This window comes from Oncorhynchus nerka, linkage group LG21 (assembly GCF_034236695.1).
Source record: "Oncorhynchus nerka isolate Pitt River linkage group LG21, Oner_Uvic_2.0, whole genome shotgun sequence".
Classification (NCBI taxonomy): Eukaryota; Metazoa; Chordata; class Actinopteri; order Salmoniformes; family Salmonidae; genus Oncorhynchus; species Oncorhynchus nerka.
Genome location: NC_088416.1, coordinates 24,751,903 through 24,772,516, shown reverse-complemented (window position 1 = coordinate 24,772,516; position 20,614 = coordinate 24,751,903). Strand labels below are relative to the sequence as shown.

Here is a 20,614-nt window from a genome sequence, read left to right as displayed (position 1 = left end):
GAAGTCAGAAAATATCTTAAAAATATACGATAAATTCTCTCCCCCTCTCTCTCTTCATCACTCTCCTTCTCCAGGCGTGCTGTTCCTGCAGTTTGGGGATGAGACTCGGCGGGTGCACATCACCCACGAGCTGAGCAGCCTGGACACGCTGCATGCCCTCATCGTGCACATGTTCCCCCAGAAGCTGACGGCAGGGATGCTCAAGTCCTCCAACACGGCCATCCTGATCAAGGACGAGGCGCGCAACGTCTTCTACGAGCTGGAGGACATCCGGGACATCCAGGACCGCAGCATCATCAAGATCTACCGCAAGGAGCCCATCTACGCCTCCTACCCCGCCACACACCTGGTCAACGGGGACCTGAGGGTGAGACAGGGAGGGGAGAGAAGGGTGAGGGAGGGGGTGGAGCTGGGCTGCACGTCTGATACTGGGATAGGTGGATGGAGGGCTCTGGATTCTACTATACTGATACTGTCACACTACTATTGGGCTTTGACCTTTGAAGGTGCAACAGCTCTTTTGTGTTTATGTTGCAACAGTACGTTTGACAGGATTGTGGAGGCGTATGGGTTATTTCTCCAGATACTCAAGCTGGGCAGTACTTTTATTTTCATGAGCACCATATGCTGCCTGGACACTAAATAACAATGTTTCCCAGGGAGATGAGCTTGTTTCACCCCCTGTGCATGTCTCTGTTTTGGTTTAGTTCAAGGAACCTTGAAGTTGTTGTGTTTTCAGTCCCTACCATCTGTAATAGTCACACTACATTGAGGATGAATCAGCCATTACCTATGCAAATAATTAGAGTGTGTGTGTATGTGTGGGTGGGTGGGTCTCTGTCTCTGTCTGTGCGGATGAGTGTGTTTTCGTGTGTGCGTGCAGGCATACTAAAATTGTGTATGGAGGAACACCAAAATATCCCAGATGAACTAGATTCCATTAAATCATAGAGAGTTCTTATTTCTAGGAGGGTAGATGATGCGGTAAAGCCAGAACATTCAACGGCCTGGCTGGTGCAATATTCAGGATTCTCTCTCTCTGTGTGTGTGTGTGTGCGTGCGTGCGTTGTGGTGGTTAATTTCTTTACTATCAAATGAGGAGAGAGAAACTTATCACACAAGTCAGAGTTATACTTCAACTAAATCTTTAACTTATTAATAAGGGAGCAGGTCAATACAACACACACATATAAAGTGAATCGATTGAGTGCTCTACGATAATGATGACTGGTCATGGCTGGTCGACGATTCATGCTCAGATGATTCGTTGAGAGCCCCAAGACAAAAGGTATTTTATAGCCAAGATACACCCCTTTCGACCTACATGACGAGCAGATGCAGAGAATGGGTCACAAAGTTAAGATTTGTATGAAAGATATCTATAATACATAGCAGACAGTATCTGCTGTGTCAACAGTTTTCATTGTATAGACCAGTGTCTGGCCCTCCGACTCCAAACTGGAACCATCTCTCTCTGGTATGGTATAGAACAGAAACGTTAACTCATGCTCTGGAATGTTCTTTAGGTTTTATCACCCAAAGACATCGTAAATCTCCTCTGTCAGTGTTATCTCCCAGAGGCCCATCCTCAGTAGAACACACACACAATAGTTATAAGAATACTCTATTCTGTTGCATAAAACAACCAGTTGATGCAATAAAAGTATTATAACACAATCTTGCAATTTTCAGGAAAGAAGGGTAATTACTGTAGGTTGAGGAAAGACATAAACATGAGAGATAATTACTGTAGGTTGAGGAAAGACATAAACAGGAGAGATAATTACTGTAGGTTGAGGAAAGACATAAACATGAGAGAGAGGTAATTACTGTAGGTTGAGGAAAGACATAAACAGGAGAGATAATTACTGTAGGTTGAGGAAAGACATAAACATGAGAGATAGGTAATTACTGTAGGTTGAAGAAAGACATAAACATGAGAGAGAGGTAATTACTGTAGGTTGAGGAAAGACATAAACATGAGAGATAATTACTGTAGGTTGAGGAAAGACATAAACAGGAGAGATAATTACTGTAGGTTGAGGAAAGACATAAACATGAGAGAGAGGTAATTACTGTAGGTTGAGGAAAGACATAAACAGGAGAGATAATTACTGTAGGTTGAGGAAAGACATAAACATGAGAGATAGGTAATTACTGTAGGTTGAAGAAAGACATAAACATGAGAGAGAGGTAATTACTGTAGGTTGAGGAAAGACATAAACAGGAGAGATAATTACTGTAGGTTGAGGAAAGACATAAACATGAGAGAGAGGTAATTACTGTAGGTTGAGGAAAGACATAAACATGAGAGAGAGATAATTACTGTAGGTTGAGGAAAGACATAAACAGGAGAGATAATTACTGTAGGTTGAGGAAAGACAAACAGGAGAGAGAGGTAATTACTGTAGGTTGAGGAAAGACAAACATGAGAGAGAGGTAATTACTGTAGGTTGAGGAAAGACAAACAGGAGAGGTAATTACTGTAGATTGAGGAAAGACATAAACAGGAGAGAGAGGTAATTACTGTAGGTTGAGGAAAGACATAAACAGGAGAGGTAATTACTGTAGGTTGAGGAAAGACATAAACAGGAGAGGTAATTACTGTAGGTTGAGGAAAGACATAAACAGGAGAGATAATTATTGTAGGTTGAGGAAAGACATAAACATGAGAGATAGGTAATTACTGTAGGTTGAGGAAAGACATAAACAGGAGAGATAATTACTGTAGGTTGAGGAAAGACATAAACATGAGAGATAGGTAATTACTGTAGGTTGAGGAAAGACATAAACAGGAGAGATAATTACTGTAGGTTGAGGAAAGACATAAACATGAGAGAGAGGTAATTACTGTAGGTTGAGGAAAGACATAAACAGGAGAGATAATTACTGTAGGTTGAGGAAAGACATAAACATGAGAGATAGGTAATTACTGTAGGTTGAAGAAAGACATAAACATGAGAGAGAGGTAATTACTGTAGGTTGAGGAAAGACATAAACATGAGAGATAATTACTGTAGGTTGAGGAAAGACATAAACAGGATAGATAATTACTGTAGGTTGAGGAAAGACATAAACATGAGAGAGAGGTAATTACTGTAGGTTGAGGAAAGACATAAACAGGAGAGATAATTACTGTAGGTTGAGGAAAGACATAAACATGAGAGATAGGTAATTACTGTAGGTTGAAGAAAGACATAAACATGAGAGAGAGGTAATTACTGTAGGTTGAGGAAAGACATAAACAGGAGAGATAATTACTGTAGGTTGAGGAAAGACATAAACATGAGAGAGAGGTAATTACTGTAGGTTGAGGAAAGACATAAACATGAGAGAGATAATTACTGTAGGTTGAGGAAAGACATAAACAGGAGAGATAATTACTGTAGGTTGAGGAAAGACAAACAGGAGAGAGAGGTAATTACTGTAGATTGAGGAAAGACATAAATAGGAGAGAGAGGTCATTACTGTAGGTTGAGGAAAGACAAACAGGAGAGAGAGGTAATTACTGTAGGTTGAGGAAAGACAAACAGGAGAGGTAATTACTGTAGATTGAGGAAAGACATAAACAGGAGAGAGAGGTAATTACTGTAGGTTGAGGAAAGACATAAACAGGAGAGATAATTACTGTAGGTTGAGGAAAGGCATAAACATGAGAGATAGGTAATTACTGTAGGTTGAGGAAAGACAAACATGAGAGAGAGGTAATTACTGTAGGTTGAGGAAAGACAAACAGGAGAGGTAATTACTGTAGATTGAGGAAAGACATAAACAGGAGAGAGAGGTAATTACTGTAGGTTGAGGAAAGACATAAACAGGAGAGGTAATTACTGTAGGTTGAGGAAAGACATAAACAGGAGAGATAATTACTGTAGGTTGAGGAAAGACATAAACATGAGAGATAGGTAATTACTGTAGGTTGAGGAAAGACATAAACAGGAGAGATAATTACTGTCGGTTGAGGAAAGACATAAACAGGAGAGATAATTACTGTAGGTTGAGGAAAGACATAAACAGGAGAGAGAGGTAATTACTGTAGATTGAGGAAAGACCAACGGGAGAGACAGGTAATTACTGTAGATTGAGGAAAGACCAACGGGAGAGACAGGTAATTACTGTAGATTGAGGAAAGACCAACGGGAGAGACAGGTAATTACTGTAGATTGAGGAAAGACCAACGGGAGAGACAGGTAATTACTATAGATTGAGGAAAGACCAACAGGAGAGACAGGTAATTACTGTAGATTAAGGAAAGGCAAACAGGAGAGTGAGATAATTACTGTAGGTTGAGGAAAAACATTAACATGAGAGAAAGAGGAATTGAAAAAGTGGGAGATGCAGTAAAAAAAAACGAGGCAGAATTTAAAAGTTTTTGACCACCCAGGCAAGCGGTGGAGGAGAGAAGAAAGAACCGGTGGTGGATGAGGAAATTCCTCACATTCATTCTAATGAACCAGGAGTGGTTTCGTCTCCTGCTTTCTCTCGCTTCTCTTCAATAGAGAGGAAATGGATATGTGCAGATATGAATACCAGCTTTTTGTAATCCGGTGGGTTTAGTTGGGCTGGTTAAATGCAGCTCGGTGGTTCTCCTGGATGAGTGGAAGGAGAAGAAAGAAACAGTAAGGCTGGACTGGGCCCCTCTTTTAAAGCTCTTTCATTTTCAGCCTTAGTTATTACACTGTAAGGTGACAGTCAATACATGTAGGTAATCCCATATCCCATAAGCCTCACTGTACTCTTGGATAGATCCATTACTCTAGACTTGAATCACATGTGTTGATTGTGTGCTGGTATTTGATGTTGGCTTGTATAAAGATGCTATGATTGCGTTGATGAGCCCAGGCTGCCACAGACTGTCCAATGTCAGTGTGATTTCCAATCCTCTGATTGTCAGTCTGGCACAGAGGGGGAGCACAGCGTTTTCATCCACTGGTATCCATGGTAACCTACCCTCCACCCCCGCCCCTGATGTCGTTTCAGAGGGATCTGGTGTACACATCCCGAGAGTCCTCCCCCACCCGCCGCCTCAACACCCTGCCATCCTCCTCCGCCTCGCCCCCCTCCGGCTCCCCAGCCCGCTCCCGTCTGTCCTACAGTGGGGGTCGGCCTCCCTCCTTTGCCGGGCCGGGCAGTCACCCCCAGCTCCAACAACACTCCCAGCACCAGCAGCACCCCCAGCAGCACCAGCCCCAGCACTCCCACCACGGGGGCCACAACACCGGCCTGTCCTCCTCCCCTAGCGCCATCCTGGAGCGCCGTGACGTCAAGCCCGACGAGGAGGTTTCTGGGAAGAACCTTATGCTGGTAAAGGAGGGGCTGTACGCCGACCCCTACAGCCTGGTACACGAGGGCCGCCTCAGCATCGCCTCCACACAGTCGCTGGCCGCCATTGGAGACCCCTTTGGCTTCCCCGTGTCCGGTGGGCTGTACCGCCGCGGCTCTGTGCGCTCCCTCAGCACCTACTCTGCTGCCGCCCTGCAGGGGGAGCTGGAGGACGCCCTGTACAAGCCTGGAGGTCCCCTCTACTCCGACTCCTACTCCTCAGCCACACTGGGTATGGGCTTCCGCATGCCCCCCTCCTCCCCACAGAAGATCCCTGATATGCAGCTGAGGGACAGGGGGGACTCGTACTCTAGCTCCCCCAGCCGAGCCTCCCCGGTCAGGCAGAACTTCCGCAAGGACTCAGCCTCCTCTTCCGTGTTTGTGGAGAGCCCCAAGTCCAGGCCCAGCTCCAGCTCTGACCCTCTGGCCCTGCAGGCCGGGCCGGGAGGGGACGGGAGCAGGTTTGCGCCCGGATACAGCTCCCCACTCCATGGAGAGACTTCTGAGTCCAGGTGAGTGTGTGAGTGTGTGAGTGTGTGTGTGTGTGTGTGGTTTGAGATTTCATGCTTCCTCTATACAGTATGTGTTTCGCTAGGTGTTTTCTAGTGTGTACTGGTACATTTTGACATTACTGTGGGATGTGTGGGTGCACGAGCTTCCATGTTGGTGTGTGTGTGTGTGAGTGAACCTAACTGACCAGCGTGTGTTAACCTGCTGGCTTTCTCCAGGGACCGTGCGGACCGTCTGGACCGTATGGAGGCCATGGAGAAACAGATAGCCAGTCTGACAGGCCTGGTTCAGAGTGTACTGACCAAAGCACCCGACAGTGACACCACGTAAGACCCCCTTAAGAGCCCAAACACACAGAGCCAATCATAGATGTATATGCTACTACAGCAGTAGACCATGACAGGACGAGCACAGAAATACATGACTGGTCTCAGGATGCTATATCGTTGTTTAATAGACCAGAATACGTTCAAGTACATTATTACAGTATAGTAGCACTGTACATGATTATAGTACAGGTGTTGGCATTAGCACTGTAATTGGCTGGTAATAGTCACCTTGCCCTGTGGCCAGTATAAAGCACTCTGTAGTGTAAGTACATCATGCGTAAGTATAGTACAGGTGTACCTAGGATAGGAATACCTAGGATAGGATAAAGTAATCCCTCTCACCCCCCCTCCCCCTGAAAAGATTTAGATGCACTACTGTTCCACTGGAGGTCATAAGGTGAATGCACCAATTTGTAAGTCGCTCTGGATAAGAGCGTCTGCTAAATGACTTAAATGTAAAAATTAGCACTGTAATTGCCTTGCCCTGTGGCCCTCCTCAGATGCGGCCTACTGCGTCTCTGCATGATGGCGGGCTGCCCTCCGGACCAGGGCTCGGAGTTCTCACGGCCCTTCCCTTTCTCTTCCAGCGAGAAGACCGAATCCAACAGCGACGGCTCCGCCACTGGAAGTGAGTACCACGCCTAAAGTTGTAGCTCAAACTAGATTGAGGTGAATTGAGTTTTAGTTTGATCTTGTAGTCAGACTGCGTACCGTCCTGTTAACCATTTACAATAGTTCAAGTTGAGCTTAGTTTTCAGATCAGTTTTCAGACCACTAGGCCTAGTGGTTAGAGAGTTGGACTAGTAACCGAAAGGTTGCAAGTTCAAATCCCCGAGCTGACAAGGTACAAATCTGTCGTTCTGCCCCTGAACAGGCAGTTAACCCACTGTTCCTAGGCCGTCATTGAAAATAAGAATTTGTTCTTAACTGACTTGCCTAGTTAAATAAAAGGTAAAATAAAAAATCAATTTACCATTGGGCCAGGCATAGACCTGTTATTTTAACAGATAAGATGGCTCCTGGTCTTTAAACCTCAACAGACATTGAATGACATCTCCCTCAACTCGCAACCTAGACACAAACCCTTCCCTCTGTCCCTGCTTCCTCTAATATCTCTCTCTTACTCTCACATTTCCTTCCCTTTCTTCTTCTGTTGTATTTCTCTTTTCTCTCACTCCCTCTCTCTCTCCAGATCTCTTTCTTCCCCTGTTCCTCATGCCTCCGTTTAGCATGATGAGTCTGCATAGACTTGCTGTTCAATGGCCAGACCTTCAAAGGGCCAGCGAAAGGACACGACTGCCTTTGATGCCTCTCCTTGACATGAAATAACACCAGAAAAAATAAAGCTGTTGAATTAGCCATTTTTCTCTCAGCAATAGTCGATAGAGGAAGTGTCCAGGGGTCCACATTTGCCCTTGGCAATGTAAACCTTGAAGATTACTCCCAGTTTTCCTCCACTCTCTCTTCTCTCTCTTTATCTTTGGTTAATGGCTCACTGCTTCTGTGTTACAGCTGGGCGGCTGAAGCGGAAAGGTAGTTTGACTCTTCTCCTCTTCTCTTCTATCTCTCCTCTCATCTCTCTGCCCCTGGTTGGGTGTCTGGTGTTGTCACAGGTCCAGTATTGGTGGTGATGTGTCTCTTTTCTTATGTTCCCTTTGGTTGGTTACCTAGAGGTCAGGTCTGTCTATACTCCTCTCTACCCCCCCGTCTCTGGTCCTGTCTTGTTGGTCCCTTACTCATTCTGGGTCTGTCTGGATGTTCATACATCTGAGATTCAGAAGGATATTCTCCTCGCACCATCAACAGGCTCTCTCTGTTTCGTTTTCAGTCTACCTCTGTCCAGGAACTGAGCTGGGATCCTTTACCTGTGCGCCCAAGACTGCGTGTGGAACTGTGTGTGTGTGTGCGTGTGTGTGTGTGTGTATGTATCTTCTGTTGTGTGTCAGATGTCTTTATACATACAGCATTGTAAATAACCCAGTTTCCTCTAACTTCCTCATAACCTGTGTTCTGTCCTGTGATTGTCAGCTCTGACGCCGTCGGCCCCGCTGGCTCTGATGCCCCCCCCTCCCACCGGAGACAGCCAGGTCACCACCGTCACCCGGCTGCAGATGCAGCTTCACCTCCACGACCTGCAGCAGAACGCCACCGACCTGCGCAAACAACTCTCCCAGCTCCGCAAGATGCAGGTGAAAACGCCTGGGCCTACTCTCAATGCATCGATTAGTACGGCTGTTTACACCAACACACTCACATGCAAACATACACACACTCACATGCAAACATACAAACACTCACATGCAAACATACACACACTCACATGCAAACATACACACACTCACATGCAAACATACAAACACTCACATGCAAACATACACACACTCACATGCAAACATACAAACACTCACATGCAAACATACAACACTCACATGCAAACATACACACACTCACATGCAAACATATACACACTCACATGCAAACACTCACATGCAAACATACACACACTCACATGCAAACATACAAACACTCACATGCAAACATACACACACTCACATGCAAACATATACACACTCACATGCAAACATATACTCACACTCACATGCAAACATACACACACTCACATGCAAACATACACACACTCACATGCAAACATATACACACTCACATGCAAACATACACACACTCACATGCAAACATATACACACTCACATGCAAACATATACACACTCACATGCAAACATACACACACTCACATGCAAACATACACACACTCACATGCAAACATACACACACTCACATGCAAACATATACACACTCACATGCAAACATCACATACACACTCACATGCATACATACATACACACACTCACATGCATACATACATACACACACTCACATGCATACATACACACACACACTCACATGCATACATACACACACACACACGCACTCACATGCATACATACACACACTCACATGCATACATACACACACTCACATGCATACATACATACACACACATACATACATACATACACACACACACACACACACACACACACACAATAATGAACCAGATGTCTTCTTCTACAACACATTTAGGTCATAGTATGCTTTGAGGATGTTTGCGATGCGAGACATTGGAGGATTAAAGTTGCCGTATGTGTTGGTACTAAGAGTTAAGACCCGAGCCTAGTGGATATCCCTGTGAAGATGGACGCAGCATCAGATAATGGAAAGAAATGAAACCATTCAACGTCTCCGCTGTGACTCCCTGCGGTACCATGGTTACAGGCTGAGGAGAGAAGAGAATCGTCCTGTCGGTGTCTTAACCCTCTGGAGGGGGGGGTGGAAGTGGTTGCTCTAACACATCAGATCAGTGGAGAAAAGAAATGAAGTGTGGAGGATATGGCGTATGTGATTTAGGGACAGCGCAGGGCCGTTCAACAGTCTGCCCTGTCTGTCTCTTCCTTTAGAGAGAGTTTATGAAACATAACAGTGGACACAGTCAGTGGTCCAGTCCACTTCATGCATCGTTAAGCTCTCCCTTAGGGCCCAGCTCAATGGCTCATGAATCCTGGGTTTTGTAGTTTTATAGCCTGTGATTTCCTCAACATACAACTGGTGCGCACAGAGAGGCACAGCAGCAGTACCTGCACCAACTCTCTTCTGATGAGGAACTGGGTTTAAGTGGTGGGATTTATTGTTGGAGAAAGAATACACTGAGTGTACAAAACATTATGCATACCTGCTCTTTCCACAACATAGACTGACAAGGTGAATCCAGGTGAAAGCTATGATCCCTTATTGATGTCACCTGTTAGATCCACTTCAATCAGTGTAGATGAAGGGGAGGAGACAAGTTAAATAAAGATTTTTAAGCCTTGAGACGATTGAGACATGGCTTGTGTGTCTGTGCCATTCAGAGGCTGAATGGGCAAGACAAAATAAGTGCCTATGAACGGGGTATGGTAGTACTGTAGGTGCCAGGTTCAAGAACTGCAACGCTGATGGGTTTTTCACGCTCAACAGTTTCCCATGTGTATCAACAACCACCCGAAGGATGTCCAGACAACTTGATACAACTGTGGGAACTATTGAAGTCAACGGGGCAGCATCCCTGTGGAACGCTCTCGACACCTTGTAGAGTCCGTGCCCCGATGAATTGAGGCTGTTCTGAGGATAAAAGACACGGGTGGAGAGGAGTAAAGTGGTAAATGGAAGCCAAATGCAGCACAATGGGACTAGAGAGTAGTAATAATGTCAGTCATTTACCTGTGTGGGAGCCCAAGCCTGACTCCTAACCTCTGACCCGCCCCGTTGCCCATGGAGACGGCCCCAGGCCTGAATAATACATGATGCTCATGAATTATGTAGAGCGAGAGAGAGAAGGGAGAGGAAGGGTGAACGTGGTAGAGGTAGCGTAATGCAGAGAAAGGAACAGAAAGAGAGTAGAAATGTTTTCATTGTGACTGCTGTGGCTGGATGAGAATAAATGGGGTTTTAATGCATTTCTTCTATTGGGGCAAATCAGAAGTAATGCTGCAGAGCACATTGTTTATACTGTTGTTCAGTTTGATTCCCTGGAACATAAAAGCAATCCATGATTAACTTCCCTTGCTAAGCAGGTGCTTTCATCTCAGTAGTGGTTGTTTTGCATTATGACAGGTTCCATTCATAGTTCTGGATGTGTCTTGAATTTTACAGTAGGATTTAGAGGTCCCTACTAGTGCAATTCGCGAACTGGAAACCTGCTGTTTTCTGCCTTATTTTTCCCTGATTGAGACACACGTGCACACACACACACACACACACACACACACACACACAGCACACAGCACCGTGATGGGTTCCATCATCAGCTAATCACATTCTGTTAGCAGGGGAGACAGGTTGGCTCAGACAGGAGCGCTGGCGCATCAGAACGCCCGCAGAGCTCTCAAGGACAGAGCAATCTGTTGTTAATAACACAAACACACACACTCTTTCTCTCTCTCACACACACGGAGAGAGAGATACACACATTGTGGAGGTACAAACTCATGGACAAGGCAGTGCATCCTCATTATTAGACAGACAAGGCCAAAATAGAACACACCATTATGCAGTCAAGGGCAGGGCAGTACTGTTCAGACAGACACACACCAGTGTCTCCCAGGTATTCATTTAGAAGCAGCTCTGGTCAACTGTTGCCGCCACACCAAGGAATTAAAAAATAATAATTGGCCTATATATTTTCTAATAATATAATATTTTAGAACTAGAAAATAAAAGCTAAAGCAATGAAGCAAATCAAACAATGAATTTATGAGAAGTTTTTGCATGTCTGCATTACCGACCGGACACGCAGGACACATGCTCAGGGGCCCTGATTGGGGTCCCATTGATTTTGTTTTAATGTTTGAGCATGAGAACACAGGATTAGCCATGGCAAAGCGGAGAATTGCAGGGAATTAGCTTTCACTGCAAAATGTTCTGTCAGCTCCGTTGAAAAATGTATCCAATTTGGTCCAGAAAAAAACGTTTTCATTGCTAATAGCACAACTGCCTGATAATATGGTATGCTAATAGCAGGATGTTGTCACTGTGATTCCTTTGCTATCTTGACCTCTACAAGCTCCTTACTGCTCTGGGCAGGACCACCTTAGGTGTGTGATACCAAATTTGGAGGAAGGCCTATTGTATTGCAGCAGATGTGTACCATTAATCATCTGCAGAATTCTCTACTGTTTGACCTCAGACACCTGTAACCTCTATTACCTACACAATTTGGATACACTGATTTCTGCTACAAGGGCTATCATTCAGAACACTATTAGTTACACAATATAATCTTGTTTAACCATTCAGTATTGTGTGTGTGTGTGTGTGTGTGCGTGCGTGTGCGTGTGCAGCTCCAGAACCAGGACAGTGTGAAGACGCTGCTGAAAAGAACGGAGAAGGAGCTGAAAGTGCGTGTGAGTGACGCTCTGAGGAAGCAGGAGGACCCTCTGCAGCGACAGCGCCTCCTGGTGGAAGAGGAGAGACTCAAATACCTCAACGAGGAGGAGTTTATCATCCAGCAGCTCCAGTCAGTACTCACCTGGTCACGGAATCATTCCTTCCTTAAGATCCGTTTGTTGAATGACTGGTTAACTGACTGACTGACTGACTGACTGACTGACTGACTGACTGACTGACTGATTCATATGGTTGTACTAAGGCAGTAATACAGGCCGTCCTACTGTTAACACAAACAATCCCCATGCGTTACCCAGACACTGCCAGGTTTAGCAAAGAGTGTGTAACTTTATATGAGTGGACATTGTTGAATGAATCATTTGCCTCGTTAGATCATCGCTGTTAATCTAGGCTTGTTATTAACCGTTGCTAACAGCCATTTTATTTCATACCAATTTGATTGGCCATATGGCTTCAGGCTGATTTACTTGACATCATTAAGTTGGATTTTCATTAGTGGTTTTGCTTCGTCAGCCTGTGTGTGTGTGTGTGTGTGTGCGTGTGTGTGTGTGTGTGTGCCAGCGTTCGTGTGTGTGTCCAGACTGTGTGTATGTCTCTCCATCAGTCTTGTGGTTCTCTCGCTTCGACACACACACCACAGTTGTGTGGCCATTCTCAGTAGAACATTGCAGTCCTCATAACACAAACATGTTCATGTTAACTGTGAAGGCCTTGTGTTGACACGTCTCTCCTGTGTTGTCTCTCCAGTGACCTGGAGAAGTCCGTGGAGGATATCCAGAAGGGTTCGTCTGTCAATCACAAACTGGTGACGGTTCAGGAGCTGGAGGAGAAGGCCTCACTTCTGAGGAAACTAGGAGAGACACTCACAGAGCTCAAGAGTAAGTTACTCCCTGATACACTGATCACTCACCGACACACTGACATGGTCTCATACACTGCTCACTCACAGACACACTGACATGGTCTCATACACTGCTCACTCACAGACACACTGACATGGTCTCATACACTGATCACTCACAGACACACTCACCTGGTCTGATACACTCATCACACTGTAGACACTGTGACAATCACAGACACACATCAGTCTCAAACATCCAGACATCACAATCACCACTCTCAGAATCAGACTCCCGTTGCAACTCATGAGATGTTAATATGTAGTGTCCCCTCTCTCTCCCTGTCCCCCTCCAGACCAGTTCCCCAGTCTGCAGAGTAAGATGCGGGTGGTGTTGAGGGTGGAGGTGGAAGCCGTCAAGTTCCTGAAGGAGGAGCCACACAGACTGGACGCCCTGCTGAAACGCTGCAAGAGCGTCACTGACACACTGACCACTATGCGCAGGTACGACCCAACACACTGACCGCCATGCGCAGGTACGACCCAACACACTGACCGCCATGCGCAGGTACGACCCAACACACCAACCTCTCTACGCAGGTACGACCCAACACACTGACCGCCATGCGCAGGTACGACCCAACACACTGACCGCCATGCGCAGGTACGACCCAACACACTGACCGACCCAACACTCTATGCGCAGGTACGACCCAACACACTGACCGCCATGCGCAGGTACGACCCAACACACTGACCGCCATGCGCAGGTACGACCCAACACACTGACCGCCATGCGCAGGTACGACCCAACACACTGACCGCCATGCGCAGGTATGACCCAACACAGGTGCGACCCAACACACTGACCAGTGACCACACTGACCGCCATGCGCAGGTACAACCCAACACACTGACCGCCATGCGCAGGACCCAACACACTGACCCAACACACTGACCGCCATGCGCAGGTACGACCCAACACACTGACCAGTGACCACCTTTCGCAGGTACGACCCAACACACTGACCGCCATGCGCAGGTACGACCCAACACACTGACCGCCATGCGCAGGTACGACCCAACACACTGACCGTTTATGCGCAGGTACGACCCAACACACTGACCGCCATGCGCAGGTACGACCCAACACACTGACCGCCATGCGCAGGTACGACCCACACACACAGGTACGACCCAACACACTGACCAGTGACCACCCAACACACTGACCGCATGCGGTACGACCCAACACACTGACCGCCATGCGCAGGTACGACCCAACACACTGACCGCCATGCGCAGGCACGACCCAACACACTGACCGCCATGCGCAGGACCCAACACACGACCCAACACACTGACCGCCATGCGCAGGTACGACCCAACACACTGACACTGACACTGACCGTTTATGCGCAGGTACGACCCAACACACTGACCGCCATGCGCAGGTACGACCCAACACACTGACCGCCATGCGCAGGTATGACCCAACACACTGACCGTTTATGCGCAGGTACGACCCAACACACTGACCGCCATGCGCAGGTACGACCCAACACACTGACCGCCATGCGCAGGTATGACCCAACACACTGACCGCCATGCGCAGGTACGACCCAACACACTGACCGCCATGCGCAGGTACGACCCAACACACTGACCGCCATGCGCAGGTACGACCCAACACACTGACCAGTGACCACCTTTCGCAGGTACGACCCAACACACTGACCGCCATGCGCAGGTACGACCCAACACACTGACCGCCATGCGCAGGTACGACCCAACACACTGACCGCCATGCGCAGGTACGACCCAACACACTGACCGCCATGCGCAGGTACGACCCAACACACTGACATGCGCTACGACCCAACACACTGACCGCCATCGCAGGTACGACCCAACACACTGACCGCCATGCGCAGTATGACCCAACACACTGACCGCCACGACCCAACACACTGACCGCCATGCGCAGGTGCGCAGTAATGACCCAACACACTGGTATGACCCAACACATGACCCAACACACTGACCGCCATGCGCAGGTGACCGCCGCACCCAACACACTGACCCAACACACTGACCGCCATGCGCAGTATGACCCAACACATGACCCAACACACTGACCAGTGACCACCTTTCGCAGGTAGGCTACAGCCCACCACACACTGACCATCATTGAAACATCGACACCGATCCAACGTCACAGGTACCTGAACGATGTGTAACTCAAGAGTCTGCATTGTCTAGCCACAGCCCATCAGCACTGAACACATACTGGCCGATATACAGACGTTACTGGCATCGCCTGACACTGGCTGTGTTTGTGTGGTCAGGCAAGTGAAAGAGGGTGTATGGAAGAAGCAGGAGGACTTCCCCAAGCACAGCAGTGAGGACTTCCGTAAGAGTTCTGACTTTGACAAGCCCACCAGCCCCCCTCTCAACCTCAGTGACCTGAGGGGCGGCAGCAGCCTGTCTAACTGGAGCCCCCACTCCAGCCACAGTCACGGTCATGGACACAGCCACCCCTCCTCTGGCCCTCACAGGGACACTCATCCCCCTGTGCCTCACAAGGGCCGGGCCCTGGAAGAGCTGGCCAACCGCGCTGCCGCTGATAAGGCTGTGTCTGTGGAGGTTCGACTGGTAAGGAACCCTTCTGTTACTCCATTCTAGTGTTTAGTCTGTAGTTGTCCTGGTCTAGCATTGGTATGATGATACAGTATGTATAGGTTTTGGAGGAGAGTGTGCGTAGGCATGAGTGAGTCTACAAGTGTGGATGTCTGCACATGTGTGAGTGAGTGTCAGTGCATTCTGCTAAGGGGAGGACGGCTCATAATAAGAGCTGGAACGGAGCGAATGCAATGGTATCAAACACACAGAGACACATGTTTGATGTGTTTGATACCATTCCACTGATTCCACTCCAGTCATTACCACAAGACCGTCCTCCCCAATTAAGGTGCCACCAACCTGGCACCTTAATTGGGGCGGCAGGGTAGCCTAGTGGTTAGAGCATTGGACTAGTAATCGGAAGGTTACAAGTTCAAATCCCCGAGCTGACAAGGTACAAATCTGTCGTTCTGCCCCTGAACAGGCAGTTAACCCACTGTTCCTAGGCCGTCATTGAAAATAAGAATTTGTTCTTAACTGACTTGCCTAGTAAAATAAAGGTAATTTTTTTTTTTTTTTTTAAAAGACCTCCTGTGGTGAGTGTTGGTGTCTGTGTGTGTGCGTCTGTGTGTGTGCGTCTGTGTGTCTGTGTCTGTGTGTGTGCGTCTGTGTGTCTGTGTGCGTGCATGTGTCTGTGTGCGTGCGTGTGTCTGTGTGTGAATACAATAACCCTCCCTGTGCTATATCTCTCTATGGTTCCCCAGGCAGCAGAGCGGGACTGGGAGGAGAAGCGGGCCAGTCTGACCCAGTACAGTGCTCAAGACATCAACCGTCTGCTGGAGGAGACCCAGGCTGAGCTGATGAAGGCCATCCCAGACCTGGACTTTGCCGCCAAGCAGATCAACAAGCCCTCCTCCAACACACCCTCCCAGTCTCAGATCACCCAGAGTGGGGGAGGGACCCCAGATCACCGCCCTACCAAGCCCCAGCACGCCACACACAAGCTCTCGGGGAAGGAACCTGGCTCCAGACGTGGTTCTGGTAAGGATACATCAGACCTCTCCTTACCCAACAGAGGTAACAGTAGACCAGTTTTGATGTACTGATGGGCAGCAGTGTTTTGTCACATACTCAGCTCCTGAATGTGTCAGTGTCGGCTGTGGTGCCCGTATGAATGTACTGTGTCTGGTTCTCTAACGGGTGCCCATGGTACTGCCCTGCCTGCCACAGATGCAGAGCAGTTGACAGTGACTCGCTATCGTACAGAGAAGCCCTCGAAGTCGCCCCCTCCCCCACCACCTCGACGCAGCTTCCCATCATCCCCGGCTGGACTGATCACCCGCAGCGGAGAGACCCTTATCCCCGGCAAGAGCATGAAGGTGACAGAGCATGAGGCATGGATGTATATTCACACACAGACACACACATCCTGCCTAGTTTCTGATCTCCACTATGTATGTGTGTAAAAGTCGGAGGCGGAGGAGGCAGAAGCACAGAAGCCCCATGTGAAGCTGCGACGGACGGTGTCTGAAAACCCGCGTCCTGCGTCCACCCCTCCCACCATCGCCTCTGGAGACAAGGAGGAGGGAGAGGAGGACATGATCGCTGCTGAACTGGAGGTACTGGTATACCAGCTTGGGAAATAGTGGATTAATAGTGTTTGCAGAGTTGATATAGTATTCATAGAAGTGGTCCCTGAAGGGTTTTAGGTAAGGGGAATGGGAAATGTTACTGAAAAACGACACTTCCTCCGCTTCCCTAATTTTGCCGAGAGCGTGTAGCTACACACACACACACACACTCACACTGTTGTAGGCCTCATTAGCTGGCTGCTTGGTGTGTTAGAGAGCATGGTCAGGTCAAAGCAGCAGGTGCCATATGTTCTCCACACCCCTGGCCTCCTCACTGAGACAGAGAGTCCATTCACTGTGGGTCCAGATTACTGCTGATCACACAGCTTAGTCACACACACACTGCGTGTCACCCAGAGCTCACAGACCAACCCAGCCTGGCCACGTGGACCCAAATGAAGCGTTGAGTTGTGTGATTGTCTTTCGTATGCCCTGCTGGCCACATAGTGAAACAATAAATTGGACTGATTATATATATTTTTTACTGTAATTTTTGATAGACCAGTTATGATAATTGATCTTGATATTATGGATAACTTATCCTAATTTAACCATTATTTACATTACTTCAACTGTCCCCTCCCCTTCCTCCTACCCTTCCCCCTGTCAGCTGTTTCAGAGAGCCCCCCTCAGGCTCAGCCACCCCCCTCCCCTGTCCCTGCCCATTTCCCCCCGCAGCAGGACCAGCGTGCCCCCCTCCAGCCTCGACCTATGGCCCCCAGGGGCCCTGTGCACCAAGGTAACACCCTCCCTGACCTCGCGAGGGCTTGTGTGGACTGCTGCTTCCTGAGCCTGCCCTCACCTTCCTCCTCGCCCTCCTTCCTCCTCGAACTAACACTTCCACCCCTCTACCCCCTCCCTCAAATACACACACCCATGTTCCATCCCTGATCTCTACACCCTTCCCAGAGTACACAGTCCCACCCTCACCTTTTATCTCTATCTGCAGAGTGCTCTCCACAGGGTCTCCTGTCAAACACAGCAGCTGGTCACCAGCACACAGAATGTACACTGACACTATTCTGCTTGGTGCTGTAGGGAAAATAAAGGAGTTTGTACTATTGTTTTAAATGCAGCCCTTTGGTCCAGCACTCCCCCTTGTTCTACACTACCAGCACACACCCCAAAACACACTGTCTTCAGACACACACCCTATACCAACACACACTCACTCCCTGATAGAGTGATCACTCTTCCTTACACACAAACACTCCAGTGACTAGTCTCTCTCTGTGTTGGTTGCAGTGCTCTGAAGTGCGTGTGCGTGTGTGTGTGTGTGTACAGTTGTGAAACTCTAAACTGTCTACCAGCTGTCTAGAGCATCGTTGGACTGCTCTGGCCTACAGTGGAAGCAGGGCAGCTCAGAATGCATACTGGCATCACACTCACAGGTTAGTGCCCTAATGAGAAGTATTTTAGAACCAGTCAATTACCATTACACTGTTTAGAAAACAATCCTATTTTATCTTATTGAATGTATGCTGGAATATTAATTCTATTCACCCATTCTGTTTAACAGGCACAGAGCACGGCCCTTCCTGGTCCGTCCTTCTCTCCTGTCCCCCGGATCGTGCCGACAGAGTGCGTGTCAGTTTCACCCTCTCCCTCAGAAGGCTTTGTCAGAGACTTGACACAGGACCATCAGATGTCCCCAACAGTGAACCAGTCCCAGAGCCAGACTGCTCCTCCCCAGACATCCCCCAAGATCCAGGAGGTCTCTAAGGGGAAGGATCCCGTCAGCCAGCCCCAGAGGAAGCTCTCTCGGCGGGGGGAGCTGAGAATCCTGGAGTCCTTTGAGAAGGAGGAAGAGAGGGAGGAGAGAGAAGAGCTGTCCTTGGTGCTGACTGAGCTGGGGGTGATGGTGATGTCACCCTCGGAGGCTCAGAAGCTCAGCAGGACCTGGGGAGAGGCTCTACAGACACTCACCATCCCACCTCAGCCTTCAGAGGGAAGCACTGAAACCCGTCTGTGTGGGGCTCCACTACTGGTATTCTTCAGGAGATTGTGACGGTCAGAGAGGCCTACAGGAAGCTGCAGTTACTGCTGGGCAGGGAGGAGGACACAGGGTCATCCAATGTGGTCCCCAAGCCTAGAGCAGGATCTTCTCACAGCAGCCTGAGCAGCAGCCCCAGTACCCTGGGCTCCAGGATAACTCTCTCCCCTGAGCAGCAGGACTCTCTGAGAGAGGTTCTGAGGAGAGGGGTGGAGACAGGGGCCAGGAACCTGACACTCCCTCACAGCACTGGAATAAAGAGCATTCTTGCCACCCTTCCGGAGCCCAGTCAGGACTCTGCAGAAGCAGCAGTGAAACCCAATGGGTCTGCAGGTTGTGAGGAGAGCCAGGCCAGGGAAGAACAGGGACCGAACCCCTGGAAGCAGGGAGAGGACATTAGGAGCAGCACCTACAGGAGGCTGGACAGCCTGGATGAAACCATCCGCGAGCTGGAGAACACCCTGCTGGAGCTCAGTGGCCACCCCACCACAGTGCACCTCTCCCCCGCCACTGACACTGCCTTGTCAGAGGCTCCAGACCCAGCCCAGATGCCTGGCACCAGCACCCCAGAGACCAAGAAGCCCCTAGTCCCACCCAAGCCCAAACCCTCCTACACTCCTGCCACGATGACCAAGGTCTATAACGTGCACCCCTGCATAGACTCTGCTCTTTAGAGGGCATGCACTCACTTCTCTCTATCCTCTTCTGTCTTTTTGGCTTTAAGTGTTGGGGTTGCTGTTTCTGCTGAAGCTGAGGCTTTATCTTGTCTTCCTCCTACTGACTTCAGAGGGAATGTGACAGCACATAAATGACCAACCTCACATGGAGTTATACCTCACACCTCCGTTGAACCTCTCAACCTGACAATTCCCACATACAAGTAATCTGTCGTCTGCTCCCTGTGAAAACGGGTCGATTTTGGCAGAGTCCAAAGGCTTTAAATCTGAAATCTGTTCAACTCGAAGGGGCCTGCGGCAGATGCTCTCCTTCTCTGTACTGTGATTAGTTATGTGGTGCTACTGTCGACTTGGAGACGGGTTGCTCATTGTCTTTTTCATTGATCTTCTGTTTCTACTCTGTAAACCAGGGCAAGTCCAATCTCTGCTGCAATAAACTGTCGTTTCTCTTTTTCTCCCCTCTTTATTCCCCCCCCCCCCCCCCCTCTTCACGTCTTTGTCTTCTCTTTGTCCTTTGCTGCTTCTCTCGTCTCTGTAATCAATTACCAGTTACCTGCATCATCAACTATTATGGCTTTACCTTGAACTTTCTTTCGGCTTATCGACAAACGAAATGTCGAGGCTTGTTTACAAATTGGCCTGAAACTGAATACAGACACACACTGTTGTTTTCATTATCCCATAGTAAATCATTAGCATAGGGCAGACCAGACCTCGGAGGGCTCATT

At 48.4% G+C, this 20,614-nt stretch overlaps 1 protein-coding gene across 1 annotated transcript in view; it reads left to right on the top strand.

Annotated features, from left to right (window-relative positions):
* The window catches only part of LOC115103501 (SRC kinase signaling inhibitor 1-like), a 93,127-nt gene that overhangs the window by 63,800 nt on the left and 8,713 nt on the right, over positions 1–20,614 (top strand). Inside the window, 18 exon segments of the mRNA XM_065006730.1 lie at positions 75–367; positions 4,981–5,834; positions 6,051–6,158; positions 6,662–6,789; positions 7,674–7,694; positions 8,190–8,350; positions 12,056–12,231; positions 12,870–13,000; positions 13,320–13,467; positions 15,312–15,618; positions 16,350–16,626; positions 16,816–16,964; positions 17,055–17,204; positions 17,827–17,997; positions 18,166–18,222; positions 18,515–18,607; positions 18,736–19,213; positions 19,216–19,844. Of these exon segments, the coding sequence (XP_064862802.1) occupies positions 75–367; positions 4,981–5,834; positions 6,051–6,158; positions 6,662–6,789; positions 7,674–7,694; positions 8,190–8,350; positions 12,056–12,231; positions 12,870–13,000; positions 13,320–13,467; positions 15,312–15,618; positions 16,350–16,626; positions 16,816–16,964; positions 17,055–17,204; positions 17,827–17,997; positions 18,166–18,222; positions 18,515–18,607; positions 18,736–19,213; positions 19,216–19,844 (4,331 nt within the window).